This window comes from Globicephala melas, chromosome 10, assembly GCF_963455315.2.
Source record: "Globicephala melas chromosome 10, mGloMel1.2, whole genome shotgun sequence".
Classification (NCBI taxonomy): domain Eukaryota; kingdom Metazoa; phylum Chordata; class Mammalia; order Artiodactyla; family Delphinidae; genus Globicephala; species Globicephala melas.
Window position 1 is genome coordinate 20,956,175 of NC_083323.1, and position 22,276 is coordinate 20,978,450.

Here is a 22,276-nt window from a genome sequence, read left to right on the forward strand (position 1 = left end):
CCCTGACGTCAAATATGGAGTAAATATAACTTTGTGTCACAATCTACAACATTACCTTAAGGATTACCATGAGTTTTTCAAATAGTTATTTGACTTCATTAACAGAAGAAAAAATAAAACACTGACTACCATAAATTTGTCAATTTTTTTTTTTTACTTAGAAAACAACACGACCTTCACAATAAATCCTGTGACTAATGGGTGAAAATGACATAGCATGCTTTCTTTTCAACTGCAAGGTTCCCAAAAAGGTTAAAAGATAATAATGATGATGATAACTAATGTTTATTGAGCATTTTCTACATGACAGGAACTGTTCAAAGGAACTTACATGGTTTCACTCATTAAAGAGATTTAAAGATATATAACATAAATGATATACTGATGACATAAATAATACTATTTAATGGAAAATCAGGCTTTTTTTCAAAATTATTCTTTTTACAAAATACACTACAATTCTGCTGATACAGTTAGGGACCAGAAATATATATATATGAGAGAAATTAGGAGAAAAAAACCCACTTTACAATAACAAACTACAAGTAAATCTATAACTTTTCCTGCAATATTATATTTTTCTTCTGAAAGTAGAAACAAAATTTTCAAAAACAATGAACAGGGAAATAATTTTATTTGCAAACAACCTTTTACATGCCAACATTAAGTTTTAAAATATCATTAAATTTTAAAATATATTTAGAGAGTATCCATGTTATTGCCTTATGCAAAGATTAATTTTTCAACACTATGAGTCTAGTTGTCCCAGATGTTTACATTGTAGTATTTCACTGTTTAACTAATGCTGTATTATTGTGGTTTCACTGAATATCATTCCAAGTAGAGTCATTAGGAATATTTCAATCATAATTTTGTATAATTTGATCAAATTTCCTAATATCACCAGCAGAAATGGCTAAAGACATACATTTTTTAAAACAGAGGACTCCTCTAAGAGAATTTTACCTAATAAAATGCATGAACCAACTTCTTAAATTAGTAAAGATTTACAAGTAATTTGGGACGTTATTTAAACACATTCTTGGTATTATGAAGGGTTAAAATTTAGTTCTTCTCACCATTCTGACCATCAGATTCCTGGAAATTTGCTGTGTTGCTTAGCTTTTTATTTTTCTTTGTTTAACCTATTTGAATCTCTCATATAGTCTGTAATCCTTATTATTTAGAAAAACTATGGATTCATAGAATCATTTGGCTCTTCAGACCACCTAGGACCCCAAAGGTCTTTGAACCCAGTCTCTCACACAATATTTGAGCGCTCTCTGACACATCAACCCAAATGTTTTCCATCCCCCATGCCTGCTAAAATAGGGAATTATCCACATGACAACCACTCCATTTTCAGTTTTCATTATTAAAAATGTCTTCGCTAATCTGAAGTGAAACGTTCTTCTCCAAAACTGCCACCTATTTTGGATTCCACCAAAATCTCAGCACTGTCCGTGGCAGGATGACCTCGGGCAAGTCAATCTCCTGTTGCTTTCATTTCCTTAGTTGTAAAATGGGGATAAAAAATGTATGTCAGGGCTTCCCTGGTGGCGCAGTGGTTGAGAGTCCGCTTGCCGATGCAGGGGACATGGGTTCGTGCCCCGGTCCGGGAAGATCCCACATGCCGCGGAGCGGCTGGGCCCGTGAGCCCTGGCCGCTGGGCCTGCGCGTCCAGAGCCTGTGCTCCGCAACGGGAGAGGCCACAACAGTGAGAGGCCCGCGTACCGCAAAAAAAAAAAAAAAAAAAAAAATGTATGTCATAGTGGTGTGGAGATTAAATGAGAATGTTATAAAGTACCTGGCACAATACAGGGCCTTTGTAAGCCGTGGCCTTTATTAGGAGTAGGAAACCCTCCTCTGCATGGCTGCTCTCAGAAATGTAGTGGCAACTATTGTTTTCTCTCCTCCAGGCCAAATATTCCCATTTCCTTCCATTTTTCTTTGAAAAACATGGTATTGTCTTTCTTATATTTCTAGTCATTCTTTCCTGAATAAGTTTAGTTCTTAGAGAGAAGAGTCAACTGCCAATCAAAAACATTATAGCCACCCATTTTATCAACTTAGAGCAGCTTGTCATTGCAAGAAAATATCTATCTTTCCCCTATTGCTAGGTAAACCTCCTCTCCCCTCCCCCACATCCAGTGTCCCTAGAGGTGACCCTCTGGCAATAGAAAGCAATAGATATGGATACTTTCTGGTTCTAAAGTGAGGAGGAGCCAGAAGTGCCCCTCAGACATTAGGGTGTATCTGAGAAGTTTCCGTCTTCATTCTGGTAGGATGCCGGCTCTTCCTCATCAAGAGTCGCTCCTCTCTGTCCGCTCCATTCCTTCCTCTGGGCTTCACAATTCTGGGTGGTAGCTCCATAGGACATCTTCTTTTTGGGACTTGTGAAACTCTCATGGTTGAGTTCTATCTCCTCGGCTAATTCATCGTTGTCAATGATTCCGCACTTCTCCTCAGAAAGGTTCTCAGGGTCAGCCCACTCCTGTTTCTCCCCAGAAGCAAAGACCCCATAGAAGATCACGCCACTGTAGTGCACCAGGGCAGCTATGAGGAACACATTCTGCCATTCCTCACGGGTCTAAACAAGGAAACACGGTACCAATTAATATTTGAACCAAAAACAGAGATTAACAGTATCTTCTGGAGGTCTCCACTGGGACAAAAGCACTTGGTCACCCCAAAGGCAAATGCTGTGCTTCTCCGGAAGACATGCGGCAGAAACATGCCCAGGACCCAAATGGAATTTGAGTGTTTAAAATTGAAAGTTAAGGGGCTTCCCTGGTGGCACAGTGGTTGAGAGTCCACCTGCCGATGCAGGGGACATGGGTTCGTGCCCCGGTCTGGGAAGATCCCACATGCAGTGGAGCGGCTGGGCCCGTGAGCCGTGGCCGCTGAGCCTGCGCGTCCGGAGCCTGTGCTCCGCAACGGGAGAGGCCACAACAGTGAGAGGCCCGCGTACCACAAAATAGATAAATAAATAAAACATGAAAGTTAAGACTATAATGAATATGCATTTTTTTAATTTAGAAAAATATTTACAAAATAAACATCCTGTAAATTCCTTGCTGCACCACTTCACAGCTCTTCTAAATATACAAGTGAGGTTTCCACTCACATAATAGGTTAAATTAAACTTGCTTTAGGAACCCACCGTTGTAAATATCAGAGGTCTCCCTCTCGCTTTGGATACATGACAATTTGAGCCATGAAAATGCTCAGTATTGACTGTTAATAGCTTAATTATAATCATAATTTCTATGAAAATATACTGTATCAAAAATAACGGGAATTTGTGTTTAAAGTTAGGAGCAGACAGTATCTGAGATTTAATGATCATATTACCAATCCTTTCATCTCATGAACAGACAAAGCGTGGATCCTCTGCCTATAAAATCCCCAAAGACCACCTTCCTTTTCTATCAAAAGATAAGAAAAGTTATCCCACACTTTCCTCTCCAAGAAGCTGGAGAATTTCTGAAGTCATATTTGCAATAGGCAATCCAACAACAAAAAATTGTTGGGTAAAAACTCCATAGTATCAAGAAATGTTTATTTGCAGACAGCAGCATCTAAAACCCTTTCAAAGGCAGGGATTAAGAAACCATGTGGCCTGTGGCTGAACTCTGGATGGATCTGGGATCTTCCTGTGCCACCCACCCTAGTCTAAATACACAAATATTCAGTAACGACTTAGTGCCACACCCGCTTAGGTTCTTAGGAAGGGTCATTAATGTCTTGCTTATTTTCTTCATAATAAGGAAGTATAACTGCACTAATATTTTCATGCTGGAACATGCTAAATGGAAATGGGCTGTAAAGTTTAATTACTTATGATTATAAAGCAATCAGGTAATTTATTTATCCTGAGTTGATTACCTCAGTTTCTTCTTTGTATCTCTAAACATTCTATGGTATTAACACCTCCCCTCCACACACACACACAGACCCCTTTTATTTCTCAATTTAAGAAACATAGACCCAAACGTCAGTCAGCCCTGTTGCCATCAATAAACAATAATTTTTTAAAAGAAGAAGAAGAAATTAAAAAAAAAGAAGTTCAAGTGACTCAGCCAGGTGAAGGACATACACATTTACACAGACTGGGGTAGGGCCTTGAGAGTCTGTGCAGTACTTCAGTCCCCTGATACTGTAACCCACAGCCCCAAAGGAAAACATTACCTTGTGCTTGGTCATCGCGCCCACAATGAGGGGACAGATCATTCCAGAGAGGGTTCCCACTCCGTTTGAGATCCCCATGAGAATGCTGGCATAGCGGGGGGCAATGTCCAAGTGGTTGACATTAAAACCTACAGTGAAGCCAAACACCTCAAAATCAGACTCAAGAACAGAATTCCAAATACATTTTGGAAAATACTAGCTTTCCCCAACTCTCATCAATCTATTTCCTCTACATGTAACTAATGGATACCTTTACTGGAAAGGCTGGGTTGAGGATTGTCAGGCTGTGTCTGCACATAGCAGAAAAACATGCTGTGATTGATTAGCAATGACTACCATGGGTTCTCCATGAGGAGAATTATGGCACCTGTACCTTCTAGGCTTAGAAGCCCAAAATAATGGTGTTTGGGGCAATACTGAAAAGCCCAAAGCCTGGATCACATTTATTCAGAGTAAACAATCACATGATCACATAGAGTGTGCTTAGAAGCAAACCCTGCCTCATAATATCCTCCCTCTTAGCTCTCAACTCACTCCCAAAAGGCCACCATAGGTAGGTCTGCCTTAGTAGCTACATGGCATAATGGAAAGGGCTCCTTTTTGATAAGAAAGATTTACACAAACATTGGCAGAATCCTCTGCAATTTTCAAAACACTTTTACATACTTGATTTGGAGTCTGTAAACCTGGATTCGAATCTTATTCCTACCTCTTAAACAAGTCATTTTTTAGGACTTTGTTTCCTCATCTCTAATTTGGGGGTAATGTTACTACTTAACTCATAAGGATGCTGTGAGATGAGACTCAGGGGAAATATGTAGGCGAGAGCTCTTGGCAGACAGCTAGGCTCTGGTTAGTCTCATGATTACCAATACCAGTACTACCTCTGCTGTTGCCGCCACTTCTAAGCACGTCCCTCTCTTTGAGGTCTTCTATCTATAGATAACTCTGCTAGGAGTGGTAAAATAATAAATCACCAACACCTCACTATTAATCTGCTTATCAGGAGACAAGAATGAGTGGGATGAAGGAGGAGTGAAGGCAGAGGAGGAATAAGGCTTTGAAAGAGGAGGCATCAGGCACTGGGAACCAGTTCTACCAGTATAGCCCAGGGGTGCATTTTAGAGTCAGACAGACCTCGAACCTGGCAGCTTAACTGAGATGCAAACCTGGACAAAGGATTTAAACGTTCTGAACCTCAGATTCTTCACCTATAAACTGGGATAATCAGTCTTATAGAATTGTTGTAAGAATTAAGTTAAATCATATATGTTAATTATATAGATACATAGAGGTGAAAGCCAACATATAGGTTCTTTATGGTTGGTTATCCATCTGCCTTGTTTACCACTATCTTCCCTGAGCTGGCAAAGTGTCTGGCACATAGTAGGCATTCAATAAATAGTTGTTTAATTAATTACCAATTTGAGCTCTGAAATTACAGCAGGGGGCTGTAGGTTTTGTTTATTCATATTTTTATTTTCCTTGGTCTTGCTTTTTAATTCTCTATTTTGTGCAAAGAACTTGAAAACAGAATTTAAAAAAATATTTTTCCTAATCTGGCACATTGGCTCGTTGTTTTTTTTTTCCTACCTCCATTCAGAGAGAATTTTGAGAAAACCTTTCTGGAATAAACATACCTTCTCTTTCAGGTCAAAGTGGCAGAAAATCAGAATATAAAACAGCTGCAAGATTAATTAATCTTACTGTTGATTTGAATGCGGTAAACACTTTATTAGAAAAGAACCCAGAGATAAGAAGCAATTAATACGATTGGCGAGTATTATATTCTGATACAAAGCCTAGGCATTTGCGTTCAGCTAAAAACAATGTCAGAAAAGCCGTTTAGGTTTCTAGCTGCACAATACTGATGTTTGGGGGGCAAATTGTTGAGAAACTGAGACATTGATAGATTTTTTTGAAGCAGGCACACAAAGTAAGTTACACACAAGTTGGGAGAGTCAGTCTTCTCTACATATGACATTTTCTAAAGCAGGCATCACCCATCCTTCGTTTTTGTTTTTGTTTTTTTCTATATTGAAACTTTATTACAAAGTTATAAAGCAGAGCTCTTTAAAAAAAATACACATTTGGCTTTGCTCTTAACACCCAAGTACGTCTGAGAAAATATTAATATAAGCCACTTGAAATAACAGATTCACATCCAAAAGATTTCAACAAATTTATACATTTTATATTGAGCACTTTCCATCCCTTGTATCTTTCTAATCTCACCGGTCTCAGCTCTCTTGTCCAGAATCAGTTCCTAAGCTGAGCAAGTCTTCCCTGGCATCCTTATTAACTCCTTATAAAGTTGGCAGATAGCAGATCCTAAGGAATCATCACCCCCATGACCATAATCCCTCCCATAGTCTCACTGTTGGATCAGATAAACCTTTATTCCAATCCTAAGTACTTAATTTATCTGCGTAAGTTAAGTCACGTTTCCAAGCATCAGTGTTGTCACTGACAAAATGAACATAGCAATACCCTTCTCATCAGGCTGCTACAGAGATTAAATGAGATTATATCTAAAAAGTGGCCAGCATTGAGTAAGTGCTGGAAAAAAAAAAAAAGTGGCAGCTGCTGTGATTTGGGCTGTTGGATTTCTCTCCTTCTGATTGTGGCTTAATTGGCAATCTGGGGACAATATGAGCCTGAATATTTCAATATCTCTGGGAACAGGAGGATATGAATTTCTTTTGCATCACAGGGTTATCAAAGAAAGGTGTTCCTTAACATCCTACTAGAAACAAGTCATTACTGCTCTATCCTTGCTACTCAAAGTATGGACTATTGATCAGCGGCAACAACATCACTGGGGAACTTGTTAGAAATGCAGGATCTCAGGCACCACTCTGGACCTACTAAATCAGAATCTGCATTTTGCGAGATCCTAAGGTGATTCGTATTCACACTAAATTTTGAGAAGCACTGGACTAGATTAAATAATAATTGAACAACAATAGTGAATATTTATTAATTGTCTTATGCATCTGGTACTGGGCTAAGATCTTCTAATGCTTTATTTCCACTAGAATGTAAACTTTATGAGGACAGAATCTTTATTTTTTTTTTTCCCTGCAATATTCCCAGTGCCAAGAACAGCGTCTGTCTCTTGGGAAGTGTGAGTGAATAAATGAATGATCTCAGCTCATTGCAATCTCCCACAACCCTATGAAGTTGCCGTTACATTGCTCCAATCTCTAGATGAGGAAACTTGAGGCTTGAGGATGTAAATAACTTAGCATTTTTTTTCTTTTATAAATAGTAAGTAGTAAAGAGGGCCCTTAAACCCAGGTCTCTGCATCCCCAAACCCGTTGTTAGCTGCAAGCTACTTTTAATGCAGACATTTTTTCCTAATTTAACTATGTATCAGCTCTATTTACAGTTGACCCTTGAACAAAGCAGGTTTGGGCTGCATGGGTCCACTTACAGGCGGATTCGTTTTTAAGTAGTATATACTACAGGACTACGGGATCTGTGGTTGATTGAATCCTCAGATGAGAAACTGAGGATACAGCAAAACCCAGGATGCGGAGGAACATCTTATACAGAGGGCCGACTACAGGGTATAGGCGGATTTTCAACTGTGCTGGGGGTCAGCACCCCTAACCCCCACATTGTTCAAGGGTCAACTGTATTTTGATAAGATCAAGTCCCCGTTTTATGTTAGTTTAGACCAGAGGTTCCATGTTTTTCTGTTCTGGGATGTTAGCACCCTGTTTGATCTTTAAGACAGCCCAGAATTGTGGAAAGAGCACAGACACGAAGCCTGGCAGGACTGCACCTTAGTTCTTCCTTTGCTACCAATTGTGTGACAATAGGAGAGTCCCCAGTTTTCCTGAATTTTAATTTGCTCCTCAGTAAAATAATGGTAATATCATTTGCTTCATAATTTTGTCAGATAGATGCAATATATGTGAAGTGTTCTGTAAATGACACTTTTTAGTCCTACAATATGTTTTTAAAGTTAGAAAAAAAAACTGAGTTTTACTTTTTCACCCAGTTTTGCATAGGGAGCTTCTGAAGTCTGTAAGACATGATATGCTAGCACTGTGACCTCTCACACAGTAGGCTGGTTTCCGCTCCGGTAAAATGGGAGACTGATAGCCCTTAGGGTAGCTGTGAGAATGACAGGGGTTAATACACAGAGTGGGCTTTGAACAGTCCCCGGCACAGAGTTTATGCCTGATCAATGTTAGCTCTCATCATCACCATTATTATTTTTACTTCCTGCTCTCGCCTGTTTAGAAAGTCACATCACCTCTCTGGACCTGAATTTCCTTGTTTGGAAAATGAAAGCCTCGGAGTAGACAAAAATCTAAAGAAGAGTTCCACCCTTAAAAACTTCTGATTCTATGACTATATGTCAAATGACTACATCGTTTGACTTTTGAGTTAATATCATCAGCTCTCCAATAGGAGGTGAGGATTGAAAAGGTCACGAGAGCCTCCGTTAGTTAGGGTGACCTGGTTCTGAAGTATGAAGGTGTCACTTCGTCCAGCAACACGTGTGCTGCCCATGCCCCAGAGGCAGCGCATGCATGTTGTTTGTTTCCAAGATGGAGAAAGTATCAACAATTCCAGCTTGACTGGGCTACTAAGCCTGGTTCTCAGTGATCTGACAAAATCATCCCCACTAGGTGAAAGTCTCTAGCCAGTGGCCCTGACCCTTGGGAATGGCTTGGCTACCAAAGGAGGATGCTACAATATCTTTTCCTTCCTTCCTCCCAAGTCTTGCTGGATCTATGGAAAAGATTGGGAAACCCAAAAGACACTTTACCTGAAATAGCAAAACCACTGAATCCTACGGCAAGCACCAGAAAGGAGATAGCCACCCCTTTGGTATGTGAAAAGCCAACCACAAGGAGTAAGGTTGCCTCCATGCCAAAACCTGCAAATGGAAACAGCAGGGGGAAAAAGTCATTTTCATGTCAATCAGCCCAAGTTCATGAACTTATCAGATAAGAATCTTTTTATTTCCATGGACCCAAGTTTTTAGTACATACATTCTGGCACAATATCTACAATCTTATTGGGGTGTTTCTTGACTACATGACGATGCTAATATTACCCGGGTGTTCTGTGAGCCTTCCAACATTTTCCTGGTGGACTTTGAACACTGAATGGTCCCAGGAGGTACAATGATGCCCATGGGATGAGGGATGTTTATTATCCGTTGTTCATGGGTAGTTCCCCCTGCCATTTCTAAATACTAAAACCATCAGTGACTCTCCTTTGATTACATAAGTGATGGTCTCTCACAGAAAAATGAAATAAAAATAAAATTAAAAAATAAAATATTATTATTGCCAAAGGTGACTAGAAAGCTGTAGTGAATATCTGAAACAAAAAGCAGAGTCTCACCACTTGCAAAGCATAAGCCAGAATCTTCCCTTTCAGAAGTTTGCCAAGCTCTCAGGCCTCTGTATAACGCCACGAGATATTTGCACAGAAAATACAGCAGGACAAAAGTACTTTCTGTTCCTTTCATTCAGAATAAGTGAATCCAGCACAATAAAAAAGAGTAAGGAAATTATGAAGATGGTCCTTCTCATCAACACACAGACACACACAGACACACACAGACACACACAGACACACACACACACATTCAGCCGATAGCAGACCGAAAGATGATATGAATACCATTTCCAGGGACATGAAGTACCCTGGGAGGTAGAAGACAATGAAATGATGCTTCATACTGGGGACCATCTGCTGATTCCAGACATCACCACACATTTGTCCTTTGAGTTACCTCAAAGACAACAGGCCCACATCAAGTCTCTGTTCCTCTACTTTCACTCGGAAACAAACTACCACCACACTCTTTCTTCTTCTCTAAATTAAACTTCTATCCACCTGTGTTTAGAACCCAGACTTTGTCAGACGGGCCTGGGTTCAGATTCCATCTCAGAATCACAAATTGTGTGACCTTGGACAAGTCACCTCACCTCTTAGATTCCTCATCTCCCCCGCCAAATGGAGCTCATAATACAACCTTGGAACATTGGAAGGTTAAGTGAAATTGGGTATATAAGGTGTTGAGCGTGATCGTCGGCCATGGGCACAGCTCAACAAACGGTAACCAAAAGTCCAATGCAGAAATCTCAGAATCATCTTGGACTTCTTCCTCTTCCTCAGCTTTCACATAAGATAAGAATCCATGGGTTTGGCCTCAGAAATATCTGTCAAATCCGACCTCTGCTTTCCCCTCCTCTGCCATTGTCTTAGTTCTGGGCGCCACTATCTCTCACCTGGACAACTTCAACAACCTCTTTACTGTATTGTTCTTCCCATCTCTTTTTCCTCTGATCCATTCTCTAGATTATCTTTCTAAACCACAAATCTGATCAGTTGCCCCTTTGCTTAAAACCCTTGTCAATGGTTACGTATTATGAGTACAATGCTGTATAATAAATCCCTCCTGCGGTTCCAGCTTCATCTTCAGCCATCCTCACCTCCTTGCTCACCACCTGTAGCCTGTAGAAAGCCCCCTGTTGTCACACAGATCTATCCGCTGTTTCCTGATCGCAGCACTGTTTTGTGCCCATAATGTATTTCCACAGACTGTTCCTTCACCTGCAGTACTCTCCTCCCAGCACTTCTCTTTTCTGGAGAAATCTTACTATTCTTTAAAGTCCAGCTCAAATATTGCTTCCTTTAGGAAGCTTTCCTGATAACCCTGCCGCTCACCCACCAGTAAAGCTGACATCTCACTCTTACTCATTTTATAGAGCTTTTCAACATTGCCTTGTAGTTTTTCATTTGTATTTCTGCCTCCCTGACAAAACTGTGATATTATCCAGGGAAGGTACCATATATATAGCACAGAGCCTGTATGTAGTGGGAACTCGATAAATAATGCTTGATGAATTAATGTGAAGGAAAGAAAGGAAAACCAAGACAAGTTAAAACACAAGCTAAAGCACTTTTTGTAAACCTTGGTAATTTGCTTACCTGTCTGAGTCCATTTCTTCAAAACTATCATAGAAATAGGGCAAGCCTCAATAATTGTTTTACTTGGTCATCTAAAGAAAATCAATGCAATTACGGGTGCAGAGGTGCTTTTTAAACTGTGGGCTTTACAGACTCACTCATATAGAGAACAAACTAGTGGTTACCAATGGGTGGGGAGGGAGGGGCAATGTAAGGATGGGGGAGTAGAAGGTGCAAACTATTGGGTGTAAGATAGGTTCAAGGATGTATTATACAACAAGGGGAAAGTAGTCAATATTTTGTAACAACTATAAACGGAAAGTAACCTTTAAAAATTGTATGAAAACATTTTAAAATTTTTAATAAATAAATAAAAATTAAAAAAACTGTGGACTTTATACCATTACTACTTGTTATTAATTTTGTTTCAACAGTTTAAATTATACATAAGGAAAAACTACTAGTGTTTTGTATACTAACTATTTGTGTTTTAGAAGTGGCCTGTCTTAAGCAGCAAGGCACATGGCTGAAACTTCCTTTAACACTTTCAACAAAGTGGTACTAGAAAGTTAATTCCCCCAAAGAATTAGAATAAAGACACGTGAAGAAGAAAAGCTACGAATGATACACTGATTCATCTCTAAGGAAAAAAAAGACCTTTGCCAAATAGTAGACTTTCAAAGAAAGAAAAACCATTTAAGAGCCTAAATGGTTCCTATCTACAGTGAAAATGCTAAAGATAGAACTGTACGTTTCAGGAGTTGAAGGATAAAATTTGAACTTCATGGGTAATCAAGAGATCCTGGAAAGTGAACCTATTCAGAGCTGACAAGAAAAATAGAACAAGGATTAAAAGGCCTGAGAAATTTTTTCATCTCACCTGAAGTTCACACAGGCAACTGATTCGGCCAGACTAGAATTTTTGACCTCACTCACGCTTTCCATGTAATACAGAGGGAGGTATAAGGATTTGACATCTGTCTTTGAGGATCTTGGAAATGTGCCCTGATTCAGAATGAACTAGAGCATCATGTCTTAAGGTGATCTGTTTGCTTTAAATGATTCTAGCAGCAAATATCTCTTGTCTATGGAAAGAAAAGAAGGAGGCGGAAGACTCCACACAATGTGTGATCTTTCTCAGATGAGAAACGTCCTCTGTGTTTTGGCTTAGAAAATATGAAACCAACTAAAATTCTCTAAAAGATCATGTAAGTGCTTCATTGTATCCAAATCAATCTGGCTTATTCAGTGATGGCACAAAACTCTGTTTATCTCTAATGCAGCATCTCTGTGTTTAAGCAAGGTGGGATAAGCATGGTCTTTAAAAAATTTTTTTCTATGTATATCCCACTGGTTCTGCTATGTCAAAATATAAAATGACATGAATAGACATGTGAAGAGATTTTTTTTCTTTTTAAGATGGGATAGAGGCTGGGGAGATTCTATGAATGCATTCTAGTTTCTGCCAAAAAAAAAAAAAAAGAAATAAGAAAAAAAAAGGATTTACTCTCAAGGATTTAAAATATTTGAGAGTTGTCACCACCACCTAAACTACTAATTATGAAGAAACAATGGCAAAGGTGATTGAGGAAAAATTAAATATGAACAAGACATTCCTATGAAAATGTTGTTAGGGTCTTCAAGGCATCTGTCTTTAGAAGAGGTTGTACAGGTAGAGTTTAAACACAGAATTTTCTTTCAAGTTCTAGGTTTAGAAGTTGCATATTTTTGGCCATGGGAAATATGATTGAATAGCATATACTTATTGAATGCTTCCTTTGGAAAATTTCTGTTTTGTCAGTGTCTTGAACACAAGAGAAGAAAAAGGCACTAAAATATGTCAAGAACATTCTGTTTGCTGAGCTCATGCTGGGTGCATACATACGTTGTCCCATTTACAATCATAACAATCATAACAATCATCTGAGGTAAATACTATATTCAGATATTAAAGAAGAAGAAAGTAAGGCTCATGGAATTTAGAAATCCATCCACTTCAGTGTCCACCTCCACTGACACTACTTTAGGTCAAGCCACCATCTTCTTTCCATGGAACGACTGAAATAGCCTCTTAGCTAGTTTCCCTTCTTTTACTCTAAGTTCTATTGTTTTGATTTGAAAGCGTAAATCAGATCTTGTCCCTTTCCCTCCTTTAAACCCTCCATTTGCTTCCCAATGCATCTCAAGTAAAACCCAAGCTCCACGTAGGTCTGTCTACAAGGCCTCCCGTGATCTGGCCCCAGCTGTGCACTCTGATCCCCTCAATGTCACTCTCCACCTCACTCATCAAGCACCGACCATTCTGACTTTCCTTCCTTCTGTTCTCTAATATGTCACAGTCATGTCTGCCTCAGGGCCGTTGCACATGCTATCCCCTCTGCCTAAAATACTTTCCTGCGCGAGCTGTAATAAGGCAGTACATGATGAGTTGTCAACCAAGTGTATAGACAGAAGGAGCATTCACTGGAGGCTGAGGTAGCCTTAACAAAACACAAGTGAAAAGACTTGAGCTGATGTAGTAGGCTGTGTGGGGAGGACTGGGTTGATTGGTGAAGGTGAGCAGAGCTCACAGTAAAGGGAAAGGGCATGAGCAAAGTCAGAGACAGCAAGATATATTCAGGGCCTGGTATGGAGGGCTATTCAGCTGGAACAGAATCTGATAATTAGAGGAGTGGTACTCTGACTACTATTTAAGTTTCTGATTGCTACTATAACAAATGACCACAACCTTAGTGACTTAAGACAGCACAACTTTTTTATCGTACAGTGCTAGAGGTCAGAAGTCTGAAATGGGTCCTACAGAGCTAAAATGGGGGTGTCAGAGAGTTGCATTCCTTTTGGAGGCTCTGGGGAAACCCTCTTCTTACTTTCTGAGCTTCTAGAGTCTGCTTGCATTCCTTGGCTTGTGGCTGCATCATTCCGACCTTTGCCTCCACTGTCACGTCTCCATCTCTGACTCTGACCCTCATGCCTCCTCTTATAAGGACCCTTGCAATTATGTTGAGCACACACAGATAATCCAAAATAACCTCTCCATCTCAAGATCCTTAATTTAATCACATCTGCAAAATTCCTTTTACTGTGTAGGGAAACACATTCACTAGTTCTGGGAATTAGGACATAGGCATCTTTGATGAGGAAATTATTCTGCCTACCTCATCCGCCTTGGGGAGGATCATGAATGCAGTGCCGCAGAGCTTCCCCTCCTGCCCATCAGAGAGCAAGTCCATACCTGCCAACCTTTAAGTTCAAGTCAAGGGTAGGCCCCCAAATCCCTGCTTGGGGCCAGCAGTCAAAACCCTGGGAGCCCAGATGCTGACAGGTTATTCCCAATCTCCCTGATCAGACTTTATTCCTGAGATGCTGTGCGATGAGATCATGCCTGCTGGCTCTTGCATTCCTCCATAGGATCTTCACTTCTAAAGGGCCCTGACCCATCTAATCTAGTCACAGTGCCCCCTTCCCTCCTTTTCAACTTAATATCCCCGTTATGAACTTTCACCCATAGATGGCGCTGTCCTCTACCTCCCACCTGCCCACCCTGACACCCCCCGCCCCCGTCCCCCGGAGAGATAGCAGTAGTGACTGTAAGCCTTGGCAACGAGCTCAGACAGACCTGGGATCTTGCACAGGATCTGCCACTTGAGCAAGTCACTTTATTATACCCCAGTTTCCTCACTGTAAATTGGGTTTAATACATAACAGCACTTGCTCCACAGGGTGGTTATGAGGATTAAATAAAATAATATGTGTAAAGAATTTAGCTTAGTGGCTGGCATGGAAAGTGTTCATTAAATGCTAATTTTAAAAGCAAAACAAAAAAGATAAGGAGAAAGTGGAGGGTTTTAAAAAGGTGAGCTGTCATAAGCATTGTAAGGGTTCGTGTTACTTTCACCTACCTCTTTTGGAAAATGGCCCAACTTATATTTTATCTTTGCAAAATCAAAACATGAAACAGGAACTAAATAACACAAGGAAGAGGATGGTGTGTGTGTATGTATGTGTGTGTGTGTGTGTGTGTGTGTGTACACCCCATGCACAAACATATGTTGGGAAGAAAGAAAACTATTCAGAGAAAATACTTTTTTTATGTTTCTTACCAAAACATGTATATATGTAGAAAGGGAAGGGAGAGATAAGGGAATAAACTATAAAAGCAAAGGATTATATATGTGGAAGGATATATGGGAAAGATAAAAAATAAACAGATAGATACCAGGAAATCATGTTGCTTTGGCTTAAGAGTAGATGAAAGAAGCATTTCTGCAGTTGCCAGTGTATATTGATGTATCAAATAAGTTGTCATATCTCTCTCTTTTTTAAAATATTTCTTTTCTTTTTCTTCTTCTTTTTTGGCCACGTGGCTTGTGGGATCTTAGTTCCCCAACCAGGGATTGAACCCGGGCCCTTGGTGGTGAGAGCACAGAGTCCTAACCGCCAGGGAATTCCCAAGTTGTCGTATCTCAGGTTGCACAAGTACAGGCTGAATGACCACTAGGCAGGGGTGTGATGGACACTCAACTGGGGGATGGACTTAGGAGCCTTTAAGATCCTGCTCAGTGATTAGACATAAACTCCAAAATATGGTCTGCAATTCAGTTTCATCTCATTCTATAAAAGCTGCTTAAGCCACCTATGAAATCCACAGTACCTCCACAGTTCATGATTTTTCTGACAGCAGTTGTGGTCAAAATTTTTCTGCTTCTTAAATGATCAGCCAGTTGTCCTCCAATAGGCACAATGATTGTCATCACCATGTGTGGGAGTGCTGACAAGAGACCCACCTGAAATGAAAAGAAGCAATGAGCTATTTTTAGCTACTTCTGAGAGAGGTACTTCCTTAACTCCCTGCCCCTGCCATCTCCACTGCACCCCTCACCATCAGATTTAATCATCTAATTATACGGGACCAAGGTAGGCCTGAATTCTGTAATAAATAAACAATGAATGAATGAATGGTTTTAAGGATAGACCCAATGTCTCCTCCATCAGATCGGAAGCTCCTTGAGGGCAGAGGTGACTTTTATTCATCGCAGGCCCCAGCACGCAGCAGAGTGCCCGGCACATCGTAGTTAAACACTTGGCGCAGACTGAGTGTTCTCCAATGGCAGCCACTATGGGCTGTGCTAGCTCTTCCACGGTCACTTCTGACAGTACCTGTAGCCATGCAGACATCTACCTCTACTAGGCTGCTGTTCTTTCCCTTGCGGGAAGGAGGCTTAATTCTTTTATGATGACAGTTTATGTTTTACCATTCACATTCTTCCTCCCTGAAACACAGACAACCTAATGGCAATGGCTGGGGACTTTGAAAAAGTTCTTTCTAAACCATACAAAGCTCTGGCCGTTATCGCTATGACCGTGATCTGCAAAATTAGCTTTAAGGTTCTTACAGCTCCTCACTGAATAATTTACAGGAAAAACAAAAAACAAAACAAAAACCAAAAAAAATCTCTCACCCTTAAATCTTTTGATCCTTGCCTAATATGCAGTCCTTGAGTCAGCTTCAAAAACACTTTGAGATCAGGTATAATACAAATCTTTAAAAGCAGCTTAATACAGCTCTGATCCTTACTAAGAAGAAATTAAATAGCTATGTACACTGTGCATAGAATGTATAACTTGTCTGACCTCCAGGGTATTAGGTGTCACAGAACCGTTATGAATTTTGATCAGCAATTTACTTATTTTATCATGCAAAGATTTTCTCAGAAGCAAGAGATTTAAAGTTCAAGAACATCTGAAGCAACTGTGTGTTTACCTTACTTATTGCAAATCCAAAGACCTCTTCAAAATAAGCAGGCTGACTTATTAACAGCAAGTAAAAGGTCCAGCTTCTGCAAAAATTTGCCACAATGATTGCGTAAACCGGCAACGATGTAAAAAATTTTTTCCATGGTGTATTAAATTTCTAGGGAGTAAAAATACCGTGGGATTTTTAGTGAATATACTGACAGATTATTTTTCTTAGGAGGATAACACAATCACTGAGAGAAATACTCATAAAAAAGAGGCAAGTCTTCATCCATCCGGCTCTACTTACACTGAGACTAACCAAGTTGGCTCCTTCTCCTATACTTGTCTCTATATAGGTCCTTTCCTCATGGGATATTGTTGGGTGAACTGCTGGACACTCATAGGCCTGCAACAGCCAAAACATGTACCAGATAATCCCAAATATACCTGCAGTTGAAAAACAAAAGGCTTGATGATACGGTCTCATTTTCTTCCATCTCTAAATCTGTGAAATTTCAAAGTATTCTCAAACGGCACTATATTCAGCTAGGAGAAAGTGTTTGGTTTATTTTTCCGTTGTTGATATTATTAACTGGTATTTAAAGAAAGATAATGTTCTGCTCATTAAATTCAACTTTCATATAAACATTAAATGAATCATTGCTAGACAAGTATTCCATTTATATGATAAACTTGTCTTAGTAATCTCTATTTTCATACAGAAAACTCTTAGCCAACCCCATTAGACAGTAAAATACCACCTCTATGAGTCACCCAAGGGGACTCGTGAAATCAAATCACTCACCATAAATATAAAAGACAGAGGCCCATCCCATGTACTGTACCAACACGCCGGCCAGCGGCATGGCAATCACTGCCCCCGCGTAGGAACCTAGAACGGGAAAAGGTTGAGGGAAACTTACCAGTCGTCATGCGAGCCCTTTCAAACCATTTAGAGTTCTGTGGTCGAACTGAGGATGAATCAAACTATGCAGGAGTCACGAGGAGGAGCAGGCAAACTCCCACCGTGCCCAAAACAGGGCTTCCAGGAGAGAAAGTTCACCAGGATGCCCTTTAACTTCCTCCAGACACCATGGAGGGATCAGACAAAGATGGCTCAGGCACCGTGATTTGGAATTACAAGAGAATGGAATGAAAAGATGAGAAAAATCTAAGAGAATTCTGAAAAATTCAACCAGGCACAATATTGGGTGCAGAAGACAGAAAGTGAAGGAACATACGTATCTACCTCTCAGGGCTCACAGAGCAGAAGGATTATCACCGTGGCCTTTATTTATTAAAAATGTTTTTTCTTCCAGCTTTATTGAGATATAATTCACCTAGGTCTTTAAAAGAGGGACTTCAAACTATGAAAGGATCATGCTATTAGAGTCTCGATTTTTTTTTTTTTTAATACCAGGAAACAGTTAAATTTCAGGATGGCAGGATGACCAGGATGGCTTCTGTCTCCATCCACCTCCTAAATATGTACATTTTTTAGTTTCTTACTTTGTAAATACCTAACCTTGTAAATACTTACCTATATGTGGATGTTTGTCTTGTCTAGACAAGATAGTGAGGGCTAGAGGCAGTGACCTCACCTCCACTATCTCCTGCAGTTCCATGATACCTGCTGGAGAAATGTGAGCCCTGCAAACTCCCAATAAATATTAACTAAATCAAAAAAAATTACTATCTGAAATTCCCTCTGGGTATGAATGAAAAAAAATTCTTGCTTCAGAAAAAGTGAGCCACAAAAGGAAATTCTGTATCCCAGAATCCAATGCTAAGAAAAACCTTCAGGAAATGGGAGCTCGGGGATCTTCCAGTGAAAGAGATTAAATCCCATCTTTCCAAGCTGGGCCCGACTGGTTATGAAAGGCCTGACCTGGAATCCCAAATCTGAACATCTTAATACCTCAAGAAGTCTCTCAGTCTCTCCAAATCATTTTCATTAGGTAGAAGATGGAAGTGAAATCTCTATCTCACAGGGTTGTTTTGAGGAGCAAATAAATTATTAGATGAAGATGCTCTAATTAGTGCTGCATAAACAGCAACTATTACTGCTACTGTCATGTACAGAATGACGGAGCACTTTTTTTTTTTTTAACCTCAGACTTCCTCAAATGAATAAGGCAAGCATTCCAGGACGTATCATTAGAAAGAAGAGCTGCAGGCCTAATTCCTCTGTGGGTGTGGAGAAGGTGGTCTTCTTTCCTGGACCAAATATCCTGGGAGTGGGGGTGTGGGGCCTCCAGCTTAGATGATGCAAACAGGGAGGGTCGGGCGATAACAATCTATAAGATCCACTGGGTGCTTTCTGTGTGCTCTCTAGTACTGTGCTGAGTATTCTGGACCCCTGATTTTATTTAACCCTTTTTTCAACCTGGTAACATTGGTACCGGTGTCATCCCAATTTTACAAGAAGGGGAGGAGAGGGGAGGTAGATTTCCTGAGGTCACATAGGTGTGAGTGATAGGACCCCAGGTCTGCAGGAATCCAAAGCCTTTAACCTTAACTACTTAATAATTCAGTCCTGCTTCTTCCGCTCAACCATACCCAATAATTCCTCACATTCATTCACTGAGGAAATTTTACAGCTTGAAATTGTCCTTCCCTGTCTTTATTTATTTATTTATTTTTGCTTACGCGGGCCTCTCACTGTTGTGGCCTCTCCTGTTGCGGAGCACAGGCTCCAGACGCGCAGGCTCAGCGGCCATGGCTCACGGGCCCAGCCGCTCGGCGACACGTGGGATCTTCCCGGACTGGGGCACGAACCCGTGTCCCCTGCATCGGCAGGCAGACTCTCAACCACTGCGCCACCAGGGAAGCCCTTCCCTGTCTTTTAGATGAACTCTTCCTCATCCTTCCAGACATGGCTGAATGTAATTTCCTATCACACCCTGAGCACACCCCAACAGGGCTCTCCACCCATATTGCCCTCACTGCACCTTGATGCCTCTGTGTGGTCACCAGGGAGGACAGAGGAGGCCCTCCGATACTTGTTGCTTGGCGTGGGGAGAGGGGAGTGGCTGAACGGGGGATGGGAGAGTCCCCAGTTCTGTCCTCACTCTCCATGGGAATTTATATCTTTTTTCCCTCCCTGAGCCTCCACTATAAAATAATGGAGGTAGAAAAAGAAATCAGATTTGTGGCTATCAGAGGCAGGGGTGGGGAGATGGGAAATTAGATGAAGGCAGTCAAAAGGTACAAATTTCCAGGTATAAGATAAATAAGTCCTAGGGATGTAACATACAACACGATAAAGATAATTGACACTGCTGTATGTTGTCAAAGAAAGTTAAGAGAGTAAATCCTGAGTTCTCATCACAAGGAAAAAAAATGTTTTTCCTATTTCTTTGATGTTGTATCTGTATGAGAGGATGGACATTCACTAAACCTATGGGGGCAAACATTTCATGATGTATGTAAGTCGAATCATTATGATGAACACCTTAAAATTATGTAGTCTGCATGTCTCTTACAACTCAATAAAAGTAGGGGGAAAAAACCAAAAACAAAAATCTATGTCTTTGAATAAAACCAGTTTTACTTCTAAAAAAAATTAAAATTAATAAAAAATATAAAACAATGGATGTGACTAGATGTTTTCTAAAGACCCTTCCAACTCCAATATTTTTGAAGTGTAAGAATCAATTATCCCTAAACCTGGGTTTACTTCTAATGACATTTTCCCTTGGCTGTTCTTTGAAACCAAGGCCACACCTTAGCTGGGAAATGTAATAAAGCCTGTGACCTTGATCAGGTAACTTCCCTTGAGAGTCAAATCATTTCTTTAATTAGCCCTTCTAGGTCTATAAAGACACTAAGAATGGGCAGTAGCTGCTAGTTATTCTTGTTTTGCTGGCAAATCAAAATGAAAAGACTTACAAATAAATCATCCAAAGACAATATCAGGGGACTTCCCTGGTGGCACAGTAGTTAAGAATCCGCCTGCCAATGCAGGGGACACGGGTTCGAGCCCTGGTCCAGGAAGATCCCACATGCCACAGAGCAACGAAGCCCACGAGCCACAACTACTGAGCCTACGCTCGAGATCCCACAAGCCACAACCACTGAAGCCTGCATGCCACAACTACTGAAGCCTGTGCACCTAGAGCCTGTGCTCTGCAACAAGAGAAGCCACCGCAATGAGAAGCCCACGCACCACAAAGAAGAGTAGCCCCAGCTCACCGCAACTAGAGAAAGCCTGTGCGCAGCAATGAAGACCCAATGCAGCCAAAAATAAAATAAATAAATAAATTTAAAAAGACAATTTCAATAGGTCAAGGTCAGCTGGGGCAAAATCATATTCTTCTAGAGGTGGTATAAGATCAGTAGTGGAGGTAGAGATGATCTTGAACTTCAAACAAGAGGACAGAAATACTTTCTAAGGACAAGAGAGGCTAAAGAAGTAAAGACATCTCTGCTGTGCATGCATTTCCAAACTAGGCACAAAATAGACACTTTGGGTGGATATTTCACACCAGACTCCCTGGGATCCTTTATTACTACTACTACTACTACTTAAGGAGGTAAAGAGAGAGAGACAGAGGGAGAAATAAATAAAGATATTCAGAGAAATAAAGCTTCCTCTTTAGCTAAGAAATACACATTAGCTACAGTTAGGAAAGACACGCTAGCCTGAAAAACTAAGCAGAACTAAATTCTGATCCTAATTCTACGTGGGCCCGTTGTGACTTTCGTGGCCTAAGGCACTTTTGTCTTTCTTGGCCCCTTCTCCCATAAAAAATATTTGAAAATATTGGTGGCAACATGTGCTGTTCTTGTTCAAATGTTAATCAATACCTAGTAGACTCTTCTGAACATTGATTACTCTCAGAGATTCGTAGAGGGGCCAGTCCCAAAGACATGGCTTCAAATGAGGCAACCTTAGCAAGGTGAAGTTTGGAGACCCAGGAATTTAAGTCACATCACTACTTAAGAGCCATTAATTTATTTTTGGGTAAGATGGATGGTGTCCACTTCATTTTTATCTGGAAGATAATGGCAAAAATTGATTAAACAGCTTCTATGACAATGTGTACATAGTAGTGTGTAGTGAGGAAAGTTCTGGATTAAGAACGAGGTGGTCTAAAAAAAAAAAAAGAACCAGGTGGTCTAGATCCAGCTCCTTAACTTAGTAGCTGTGTGACCTTGGGCAAGTCGTTGGACTTTCGTTTCAGTTCAATGAAACTAAACTTTAAACTTTAGTTTTAATTTCTTCATTTGTGAAAAGGAGTGGGGGCCTTGATGATTCTATTGATATATCTTCTGTTTTCAACTTTGGAAAATATCATTTGTTGGCTAATCCTACAACCACCTCCAACCCCTTCTTTCTTACCTTTGTCTATTAAAGATGCTAGAAAAACTAGGCACTTGCTTTTCTAGCCTTCTCTGCAG

The 22,276-nt window shown here is 40.3% G+C and overlaps 1 protein-coding gene across 1 annotated transcript in view; it reads right to left on the reverse strand.

The window, feature by feature from the left end:
• Positions 1-2,245: 2,245 nt before the first annotated feature.
• SLC17A8 (solute carrier family 17 member 8) overlaps positions 2,246-22,276 on the reverse strand; it is a 53,013-nt gene continuing 32,982 nt past the window's right edge. The window contains exons 6-12 of the mRNA XM_030856280.2: positions 17,679-17,765; positions 17,181-17,320; positions 16,899-17,048; positions 15,789-15,921; positions 8,979-9,089; positions 4,192-4,319; positions 2,246-2,590 (exon numbers count right to left, since the gene is read on the reverse strand). Of these exons, the coding sequence (XP_030712140.1) occupies positions 2,246-2,590; positions 4,192-4,319; positions 8,979-9,089; positions 15,789-15,921; positions 16,899-17,048; positions 17,181-17,320; positions 17,679-17,765 (1,094 nt within the window). The remainder of the gene's footprint in view (positions 2,591-4,191; positions 4,320-8,978; positions 9,090-15,788; positions 15,922-16,898; positions 17,049-17,180; positions 17,321-17,678; positions 17,766-22,276) is intronic.